Source organism: Astyanax mexicanus, unplaced genomic scaffold (assembly GCF_023375975.1).
Source record: "Astyanax mexicanus isolate ESR-SI-001 unplaced genomic scaffold, AstMex3_surface scaffold_34, whole genome shotgun sequence".
NCBI lineage: Eukaryota > Metazoa > Chordata > Actinopteri > Characiformes > Acestrorhamphidae > Astyanax > Astyanax mexicanus.
The window spans coordinates 3,970,060-3,981,932 of record NW_026040044.1 but is presented as its reverse complement, the minus strand read 5'-3'; the positions used below and the strand labels follow the sequence as shown (position 1 = coordinate 3,981,932).

General features: G+C 37.4%; 1 protein-coding gene across 1 annotated transcript in view; it reads left to right on the top strand.

Annotated features, from left to right (window-relative positions):
- The first annotated feature begins 11,251 nt into the window (after positions 1 to 11,251).
- tgfbr2a (transforming growth factor beta receptor 2a) overlaps positions 11,252 to 11,873 on the top strand; it is a 35,395-nt gene continuing 34,773 nt past the window's right edge. Inside the window, exon 1 of the mRNA XM_022664210.2 lies at positions 11,252 to 11,546. Coding sequence (XP_022519931.2) covers positions 11,453 to 11,546 — 94 coding nt within the window. The 5' untranslated portion in view covers positions 11,252 to 11,452. The remainder of the gene's footprint in view (positions 11,547 to 11,873) is intronic.

The window sequence follows — 11,873 nt, the reverse complement described above, 5'->3', positions numbered from 1 at the left end:
ATTAATGCTTATTTGGGTTTAGTATTCTAATGTTATATAGAGTTAATTACAGGTAGATACTCTCACTGATCACTGACTTTATTAATGTTTATTTGGGTTTAGTATTCTAATGTTATATAGAGTTAATTACAGGTATACACTCTCACTGATCACTGACTTTATTATTGTTTATTTGGGTTTAGTGTTCTAATGCTATATAGAGTTAATTACAGGTAGATACTCTCACTGATCACTGACTTTATTCTTTATGTTTATTTGGGTTTAGTATTCTGTTATAATGTTATATAGAGTTAATTACAGGTAGATACTCTCACTGATCACTGACTTTATTCTTTATGTTTATTTGGGTTTAGTATTCTAATGTTATATAGAGTTAATTACAGGTAGACACTCTCACTGATCACTGACTTTATTAATGTTTATTTGGCTTTAGTATTCTAATGTTATATAGAGTTAATTACAGGTAGATACTCTCACTGATCACTGACTTTATTAATGTTTATTTGGGTGTAGTGTTCTGTTTTAATGTTATATAGAGTTAATTACAGGTAGATACTCTCACTGATCACTGACTTTATTAATGCTTATTTGGGTTTAGTATTCTAATGTTATATAGAGTTAATTACAGGTAGATACTCTCACTGATCACTGACTTTATTAATGTTTATTTGGGTTTAGTATTCTAATGTTATATAGAGTTAATTACAGGTAGATACTCTCACTGATCACTGACTTTATTAATGTTTATTTGGGTGCAGTATTCTAATGTTATATAGAGTTAATTACAGGTAGATACTCTCACCGATCACTGACTTTATTAATGTTTATTTGGGTGTAGTGTTCTGTTTTAATGTTATATAGAGTTTCTTAAGGTAATATTTAAAAATATAGAATTTTATCCTTTGTTTTTCTTTTAAAGGTTTTTATTCAGATCTTTATTTTTTGTGTGTATTTTCTGTATAGTTGATGTATGGTTTCAGACTACAGATGATGCTGTTTGTGTTTCTGTGCTGCTTTTCTCTCTTTTTATTGGTCAAACAGCCTGAATCCACCCTGAGCTCTACACTCAATGAGCCGTGACCAACCAATTTGTCCACCTCAAGCATTCCGGGAGCCCATCCACTTCCCCATTAACAGCTAGCCTTGTTAGCCGAGACTGGCGTGTGTGTGTGTGTGTGTGTGTGTGTGTGTGTGTGTCTGTGTGTGTGTAGTGAACAGATGATATAGTTATAAAGGCACATTTTCCCTTTAGTTAAAGACCCCATATAATATGTTATAATATCACTGACAGTTGGCTGTGGAATGTTTAGTAGTGATTTCACAACTGGACCTGAGAGAGACCCATTCTTTCACTAATGATTGTAGAAGCAGTCCCAGCATGCCGTGCTGCTTCACTCAATATAGTTTAGACAGACAGACAGACAGACAGACAGACAGACAGACAGACAGACAGACAGATAGATAGATAGATAGATAGATAGATAGATAGATAGATAGAAATTGATACACTGACAGACAGGTAGACATAGATAGATAAAAATAGACAGACAGCCAGAGACAGACAGATAGACAGGCAGACAGAGAAAGTTAGACTGACAGATAGACAAATAGAGACAGACAGACACACAAACAGAGAAAGACAGAGGCGGATAGATAGAGACAGACAGACAAACAGACAGAGATGGAGGGACAGAGACAGAGAGAAAGACAAACAGGCAGATAGATAGATAGACAGACAGACAGCTAGAGACAAACAAAAAGATTGTGATAGATAGATAGACAGACAGATAGACACAAATAGATAAAAATAGATAAACAGACAGACAGGGACAAAAAGACAGAGACAGAGAAACAGAGACGGACAGACAGAGACAAATAGACAGAGGCAGACAAACAGACAGAGATAGACAGAGACAGATAGACAAACAGAGACAGACAGACAGAGATGGACAGACAGACAGACAGACAAATAGAGACAGACAAATTTTCAGACAGTCAGATAGATAGATAGAAATTGATACACTGACAGACAGGTAGACATAGATAAAAATAGACAGACATAGAAAGTCAGACTGACAAACAGTTTGTTTACTGTTTATTTACTTAAATATAAAACTATTCCTGATGTATTCCAACAATAAGAGCTCTTCAATTAAAGTATTACAGCGTTTCCTACAGTTATAACACTGTTATAAAGCCTTATACACAGGTTATTAAGCTTTTAATGCAGAGGGAAAGTTGCCTTTTATTTGGAGAACAAAGTACTAATCCAGAATATAGATAAAGATATGGATGGATGGATGGATTGATGGATGGATGGATTGATGGATGGATGTATATATAGAAAGATAGATTTAGGTGGTCTTATCTGGGGAGCTGTTAACTTGCAATTTCTGAGGCTGATAACTCCGGTCCTGATGATTTTTGTGACTGCATTTGAGGATAATTTTAAAGTTCTTGAAGTTCTTCTTTTCAGATTTAATGACCTTCATTTTTGCTTAAAATAAATTTTATCTTTATTTAGTTGAGTGGTTTTCTACATAACCTGGATTAGAACATTACTCAAATATTCACTATTCACTGTATACCTGTAACTCTACCTCTTCACAACTTTACTTTAACTGATGCTCTCAAACACTTTATTAAGAGACAAGAAATTCAAGTAATTAACTCTTGATGAGTTCAGCACAGCTGTTAACTGAAAGCCTGAGTTCCAGGTCATTCTACTTCAGCAGCGTTGCCAGGTTCGCAGGTTTTCTGCCAAATTGAGCTTGTTTGAAAATCCAGTCACGGGTGAAAATTCAGGCAGGGGAGAGGTCAGGAGGGGTAAGAACAAAAAAGAGTAAGCAAAAGTATTTTTTTTAATAATTATGTTAATATTAAATGTTCTTGACTGGAATAAAAAACAATAAATAACGAATAAAACACTAATGTTACAATATTATCAATGACTTTAAGATAAATATAAATACTGATACTAAATTAAATTATTAAATCCCTCATAAACAATATAGTATGTTATACATTCATAGTTGTTTTGTCGTTTGCTTCAAACATGTGACAGACAGATATTTTGGGCTAGTTTAAGCTTCTGAAGGGCGAGTTTTAGACTGACTTTGAGCTGGGTATTTTTGTTGGACCTGGCAACCCTGTACCTCATAAAGCTGAAAACTGCAAAACTTTCATCTAAACATTTTATATCTAAAATATAAAACATATTCTGGCTTGTTTAACACCCTTTTTATTAGTTTTTCTAAATAATTACATTTGTGTTTCTTAATAGTTTTGATGAGTTTAGTATTAATCTACAATGCAGAACATTTTAAAATATTTCAAAATAATGAAAAGCACTGATTTCTGACACAGATGTTTAAATGCACAGACACATCTTATCTAATCCCTGTATTAAATAGGTACTGCCATTAGAATAGGACTATTTTCAGTAGATTAACCAATAAGAAGCTGTTGGTTTATCACCTTATCTAGAGGGGTATAAACCCCCAGGATTGAGAAAATCTGGACTCTGTAGATCCTGTTGTACATGGAAGACTTGGTGGAGCCAATCTCCTGGGCATCCCAATGGGACCAATCTGGAGACGGTGGGGAGAACGAGCCATCAGCGTCTGAAAAGCAACAAAGGTACTAAATGAGTGTTTGTTATTTAAAGGCAGAAGGGAGCAGCTGATTGGACGGGTAATTAGGTGACATAGCACTGAAGTCTATAGCAGAACTTTCTCTGTGCTTTCATTTCTCTAAAATGATGGATCTCCATTCAATACTTTTGGATTGGACGAGTTGTGAAGTTCTATCTATGTCAATTCTGTTGTATACTTACTTTTTAACTACAAACTCAGAAGTTTTGGGTCCTGAGTTTTTAATTTCTTCTACTGAAAGCACTTTTTACGATAGTGTCCTTTTAATAAAAGAATGTAACTTTTTTATAAAGATTTTTGGCAGCAGTTAATATAAACGTTAGATAACCCAAACCCTCCCAGTCTGTTAGCAGAACAAGACATTACCCAAAAGTCCTGTTTATTGAAGTATATTGTTATTGTTGCGATTTATTGCTCTCATCGCTGACCTCGCGCGCAAAGCCGATGTTGTGCCGAAATCAGCACCCCCGCCAGAAAAAGCACCGCCTCTCTGTAGCACGCACCCACGTCTTCTTAGCTTTAACTTTACTTACAGAATGGAAATACCCAAGATACTTTTCTAAGCTAAGGTGACTCATAAGAAATAAGGGGGGGGAAAAGCGTCATCGGCAGCCTCTCCCGAGAGAGGGTGCTTTTCATGGTGGGGGTGCTGAATTCAGCACCATAGTAGTGCCTAAATCTGCACCCCCACCATAAAAACCACCTCATGGCAGGGGTGCACACTGTAAAAAATAAAACCGTAAAAAAACGGTCAAATTACTGGCAGCAGCAGCTGCCAAACAAAAACCCTAAAATTAAAGTAAAATACTTTCATTCATATGAAGTGCAAAACCAGTAGATTCACATGCATTTTCATTAAAGGTTTCACATACATACACCAGTATTTTACAGTTTTTCAGAGCATATTTACAATTAAATTTCTTCAATAAAGCGATTTCAATCAATGTTCTGCAGGGAAAAACTGTTATTTTACCTTTTTTTAACTAACTTTATTGTCTTTCAAGTTGTGAGCTTTATGATTCACAAATTAATGTGTATTTGACTCATTCAGTGACAAACTGTATGATCTTTTCAGAATTTCTTTATTAACAGGCTCTCTGCTCATTTAAAGCAATTAAAAAGTGCTCAGAGAGTGAAACCACTTATATTAGCACAGTCTAAAACCCAGCCAGGTGGATAAAACTGCTATGAAACTACATCATGGTGAGCCCTCTAAACTGAACATCTAATTAACATAGCCACGCCCCACAGACAGTCTTTTTTTTTAGGTATATTTTCTTTTACATAAAAGAAAGAAAAAAAACGTTTTATTTCTATGGTTATTTTCTGTATTTTTTATTTTTAACAATGAATAAAAAATAAATAAATAAATAAACCTTACAATTATGAAGAAAAACACTGAGATTTTTTGGGAAAGAAATAAACCTTTAAATAATAACACACACATATAATTACATATAATAATAAGTCATTTTACATACATATCTATATAACTTAAGAACATGGAAAAATACCATAAAAATAATATAGCAATATAGCCCTAAAAATAAGAGTTTTAACCGTAATCTCTCATTAATGTCATAATATGTAAAATTAGAACAGGGGCTTGTAATTAACAGAGTGTCTGTAATTTGACAGAATTAGACTGCAGTAAAAGAAAAGGGATAAATAGTGTAAACATTTACAGTTATTTTCTGTAAAAATAGGATTTTTTTTACAGTGCAGATTTCAGTGCACTTTCAAAATAAAAGTTTATTTAAAAACAATTTTTGCTTTTTCTGCAGTACCATTTTTGTGCACCGGTTCCTACGCCAATGCTAAGAACCTAACGAATGCTCTTGTGTCTGAATACAATCAAATCTTCACAGCAGTGCTGCAGTATCCAGTATGTAAAGTTCTCTCTGGACAGTGGAGACAGTTACTCAAATCATTTCCATTAAAGCTAAATCAGCATGTTTTACAGATTACACACACACTGTCTAGACCGATGTGCAGACCAACTGGCGACCTGTGGGTGTGTGTGTGTGTGTGTTTACTGTAAGGGGAGCTCTACTCCAGAGGAAGTGATAGTACGTTGCAGTAAATCCAGACACTGCATCTGTGTCTTAGAACCAGTAGAACCACCAGAATAGCTCATAAACCCCCCTAACGACACCCACATAGGTCAGTATACACACTTATACTGCAAAAAGTAAACCTTAGGCAATAAATCTTATTTACTCTGATAAAAATAATAATTATTATAGCTCATTTTAAGAAATCTGCTTTAATTTAAGCATTTCAATTTAAATATCAATTCAAATTAATTTTGACTAGTTTTTAGATTTTGCCTATAGATTTTTTTGCAGTGTAGAACAAGCAGAGGGTTCCCACACAAAGTAATCTCTGCGCATACACTAAAATAAATAAATAAATATATTTAGCAAGGACAATTATTTAATTTCTACATAAAAAATATTTTTTTGTCTTACTAAGCATTGTGTAAATTACCTTATTTTAAGTAATTTGACTCAAAATAGGCACAACGATCAGCAATCAAGTTATTCTGATTCTTGTTTCCAAATTTAAGCCAATAAATAAGAGATTTACATCTGTCATTTAGAGACTTTGTGATTATTGCTTATATAATCATTCTAAGAAAAAATGCTTTAATCGAAGCATTTACGTCTCAATTTACATATATTTTAACTACTTTTTGCCAATGGATTTTTTGGAGTGTAAAAGTAAACAAAACTTTAATTCTTAAAAAAATAAAAAAGTGAATCAAGCGCTGGATGTTAATCTACACAGATTTCTGTTTATTTACATTGAGCTTAGATTTACAGCATTTTTTCCAAGGGTGAGCACCAGCTGTGGTTAGCAGGGCTACCCGGCCGCAGTAAGCAGTGCTAGCCAGCCATGATTAGCAGTGCTAGCCAGCTGCAGTTAGCAGTACTAGCCAGCCCCAATGAGCAGCATAGCCAGCCTCGGTTAGCAGTGCTAGCCAGCCCTGGCTATCAGCACTCGCCAGCTGCGCTTGCCAGTTGCAATTAGCAGTGCTACCCAGCCCCGGTAAGCAGCATAGCCAGCCTCGGTAAGCATAGCCAGCACCGGTGGGCAACGCTAGCCAGCCACAGTTAGCAGTGCTAGCCATCTGCAATTATCAGGGCTACCCAGCTGTGGTTAACAGTGCTTGCCAGCCACGGTTAGCACTTCTAGCCAGCCCCAGTTAGCAGTTTTAACTAGCCCCGGTTAGCAAGGCTAGCCAGCTGTGGTTATCAGTGTTAACCAGCCCCGGTAAGCAATGCTAGCCAGCCACAGTTAGCAGTGCTACTCAGTCATGGTAAGAAACGCTAGCCAGCCCCGGTAAGCAATGCTAGCCAGCCACAGTTAGCAGTGCTACTCAGTCATGGTAAGAAACGCTAGCCAGCCCCGGTAAGCAATGCTAGCCAGCCACAGCTAGTAGCGCTACTCAGCTACTCCGCATGTAGCAGCGCTAACTCCCCTGTACAATTAATTGGAGTGGCTTTGCTGCTTCTTAAAACCTGACAGGTAGAATTCATACATAAGATGCACTGATGATTTTTGGGAAAGTTAAAGGTTTTAGCTGCGCTTCAGTCTACTGTAAGTATATTTTATATTATAGGTAAGATTTAATAAGCAATTACTCTCCCAACGCTTGGACAAAACAGATGTTGGCAGTTTTAGGTTTAATATTGAAAGTGAAAACAAAAGAATAATCAAAAATGTAGGCCAGGTCAAAAACAGGCAGAGACAAAGTCAAAAATCTGACAAAACAACTTTGTTTGGAAGGTGCTGCAGGGCTGACATGCAGGAATAGATGTATATTAATAAATGAAATTAAGTTGATCAGAAAAAAACTAAAATATATTGTTTTTTTTCCACACTGTCTCATCTTTTACAGATTTTGTGTGTGTGTGTGTGTGTGTGTGTGTGTGTGTGTGTGTGTGTTTTTGTGCACTCTGTCTGTGGAATGCTGAAGTGTATGAAGTGTGTCGCAACACCAGACGTCCTGCATGATCACCAGCGTCTGGAAGGAGTTGTCTGCTTGGTTCGGTTCCAGATAAACAGGAAAATCAGTGAGTTCTGCTGGAGGTCCAGACAGTCTGACAGCAGGTCCTCCAGACTCTTTTCAGGAACTGGTACTGTCTGATGTCAGGACTGTCTGCTCCATGTGGTCCAGTTTACCAGAAACACCATCACAGATTTACACAATACAGACAGACTGCATTAACTACACACTCATAAACACATCCATCACACACCCACACACACATTCCTCCTCAAAACCTCTCAATTCCACTGAATTCTGCACACTGTTTCCAGTATTATATATAAAAAAAACTGAACTGACGCTGTCTGGAATTAAACAAGATGCCAGTAGACTAATGTTGATCTGCTATAAAAAAGTTCTATTATACTGGCAATATAGTTTTATACCTGTAATTCCAATTTACGCTAATCTGAGCTAAAGGCTAAAGCTGCTGTTTCCATGTGGGTCAGCCAGACGTCTTCCTGTAGCAGTTTTTTTTTTCTCCAGTTTCTAAGAGTCTTTATTTGAAGGTGTAGGAAACAGTACTTACTGCTCTCTGGCTTCATCTGTAATTTATTTAAAAGAAAATAACTTCTACTTTTAGTAGTTACAGAGTTCTCTGTGTTTCTGTTATGATAACTTTTTCTAGTTATTATGATGATAAAAGTGTGAATATGCTTTAAGTGTGTAAATGCTGCTGTAGTAGAGAGTAGAAGCAGTAACACCACCTGTTCCACCACTGATTTACTACAGACAAAAAACATTTTTTAAATAAAATTTCAGTTTTTTTTCCATCAATGCTTACCAGTCTTAAACTATTTACTAATGAACTGTTTGCTAAAAATCACCTTCCTCAAGGCGGCAAATGGTCCAGAGGTCTAAAGAGCTACGACTCTGATTGTTGGGAGATTGCTGGTTTAAATCCTGGTCATGCAGCTTGCCATCAGCTGCCGGAGCCCCGAGAGAGAAAAATTGTCCTTGCTCTTTCTGGGTGGGTACAGTAGATGGCGCTCTTTCTCCTCATTACTCCTAGGGTGATGTATTGGAACCGAGTCGCTGCATTTTCCTGGGAGATATAATAATACTAAAAGCTTATTGTTACATATCTTATAAATAAATATATTCATTTTCAGGGGAATATACTTTTACAATACTTCTTACAATACCTAAATTACTTTTTTTGAGACAGACAGACAGACAGACAGACAGACAGACAGACAGACAGACAGACAGACAGATAGATAGATAGATAGATAGATAGATAGATAGATAGATAGATAGATAGATAGACACTTTATTGATCCTGGTAATTCTGCACATCCATTAGCAAATATAAATAGTACACAGAATTTACAAAAGAAGCATAAGATATAATTATACTGATAAAAATATGATAAAATATTTTTTTCTGTACCATTTCCAGTTATTGACTCAATCTAAAGAGCTCTAATGGCAAAAATAAAGGGGAAAAATGTGTTCTAGGTGTTCTAAAACTTAATAATGTATAATTGGTGTGGAAACAAGAAAATGGTCATAATGTTATGCTTGACCAATGAGTATGAATGATGAGCTCAAGCTGCTGTTTACTAAATTACACAATATTACCATAAGAACTGTTGTTAAACTGCAGTAATTCAGGTCTTTATTATTGTTATAACACTGTTACAAAGCTTCATAAACAGATAATAGAGCTTGCACCTACAATCTAAGGTAGAATATGGGTTATTTAGGATTAATAGTGTACTTTTATGAGAAGAGAAATGTCTATAAGAGAAATGAAGATACATAAATCTGCCAGAAGATGGCGCCACATGCACATCCTACCTGTTTAAAATCTTTGCCTGTGATCCAGTTGTGTACTACACACTGTTATAATAACATATAAAGCAAGGATGACACCTGATTAATACACCAGAGCAGAGAAATTACTTTATATAAAAATTCTGCTTCTCCATCAGCAGCCGGAGTCTGAGAGGGAGAGAGAGAGAGAGAGAGAGTAGAGTAGGTCATGCTGCTTCTCCATCAGCAGCCGGAGTCTGAGAGAGAGAGAGAGAGAGAGAGAGAGAGAGAGAGTACAGTAGGTCATGCTGCTTCTCCATCAGCAGCCGGAGTCTGAGAGAGAGAGAGAGAGAGAGAGTACAGTAGATCATGCTGCTTCTCCATCAGCAGCCAGAGTCTGAGAGAGAGAGAGAGAGTACAGTAGGTCATGCTGCTTCTCCATCAGCAGCCGGAGTCTGAGAGAGAGAGAGAGAGAGATTAACGGCAAAAGAGCTAGTGCTTACTGCTTAGCATGATTAGCTAATGCTAATACTGCTCCAGCAGTGCTAGCCGGTGTTAGCAGCAGGCTACAGGCTGATAATACTCACATCTGAACGGTGAAAGAGTTAGCGATTAGTATGGTTCGCAGCTAATGCTAATGCTGCTCCAGCAGTGCTAGCCGGGGTTATCAGCAGTGTACAGTCTGATAACACTCACCACACTGTGTAACTTGCTCTGCTTTGCATATTGTTAGTATTTTCTTTTCTTTTAACATTGTTCTTAAACGATTTTCTTAAATTCCATTTATTCTTTTAAGCTTTTAATTTGACTTCTCTTTGTTTGAATCGTGTTTGAATCATGTATTATCCATGCTTCCTTCTTATTTTATTATTTTATTTCCATTTTTACTGTTACATGTTTTTGTAATTTTGAATATTTTCTAATTTGTCAAGCACTTTGAATGACCATTGTGTATGAAAAGTGCTATATTAATAATCTTGCCTTGCCTTGCCTTACTTCTGAACGGCAAAAGAGCTAGCACTTAGCTCAGTTAGCAGCTAATGCTAATGCTAATACTGCTCCAGCAGTGCTAGTCAGGTTTACAAACAGGCTACAGTCCAATAATACTTAACTCTGAATGGCGAAAGAGCTAGCACTCAGCTCGGTTAGTGGCTAATGCTAATGCTAATGCTAATACTGCTCGAGTCTCAGTGCTGGAGAACTAAACTGAAACTCCTGTATAACTCTGTACTTCAGTGGAGTGTCTTTACTGCTCCTTAATACCTGACTGATAGAATTCATACATAAGGAGCACCAGATTATAAGAACACTGATGATTTTTTGGGGGAAAATTAAAGGATTTTAAGTAAAACTTTATAGTGCGAAAAATATGGTATGTCTAATATTAATATTTCCACTATTATGTCTGAAATATTTGGACACATAATTCATCACAAGAATCCTCATCATCATCACCTTCACTGCAGACATGTGAGGGCCTGTCTGCACATGTGGGCTGTGTAGTATGTACATGTTTTTGTGTGTGTCTGGTATGTGTGTGTGTCTGGTGAGTATCGTGTGTGTGTGTGTGTGTGTGTGTGTTGATTGCATCTGTTGAAGCACGTGGTTGAAGATAAGCTGAAAATGCCAACTTTCAGCAGCCAGCGGTTACGAGAAACGAGCAAGAGACAGAGAGAGAGAGAGAGTGTGTGTATAAGTGTGTGTGTGTGTTTTTTTTTCAGATTTCCTGCTCTCAGAGACTCTGACTCATACTTTTAAACTTCTGCAGTGTGTGTGTGTGTGTGTGTGTGTGTGTGAGTTCCTGTTCCCTCCTGTCTGGTGGAGGAGGGGTGAAGGGTTGAGTAACTCGTCCGACTCGGCCTCTCTCTCTCATTTAAGCGCGTCTCTCTTCGAGTGTGTGTGAGAGTGTGTGTGTCGGATGGTATCCCCCCGTGCCAGCTCTGGACGCCCCCCGGAGGAGTGTGTGTGTGTGAGTGTGTGATCGGCGATGGAGCGTCCGGTGTTCAGCGTGTTGAGCTGGGTGGTGCTGGTGGTGCTGGTGGAGCAGCTGGGAGCGGCGTGGCTGCCGGGGACGCTGAGGGGTGAGTGCTGGTTCTGGGTGGGTGGAGGTTCTACAGCAGGGCTGTACAGGACCGGTATAGTACTCCGGTTCCGCCGGTTCTGTTCTCCGCTGTGAGGAACGCTGAGCCGGAGGGGAAACGCTGCCCCCGGTGGACAATTCAGCACCGATCAGCTGATCACAGAACTTAAACTGAACCACGATAATTCATAGCGGATAAGGTTATAATACATATTGGATACTGATCAATTCAAACTCGGTACTTAATAATGAACAAAAGACACTTAATAATTCATAGATTTTACTGAGTTGCTGAGTAGTATAGTGGATGCTAATAAACAATAGTATA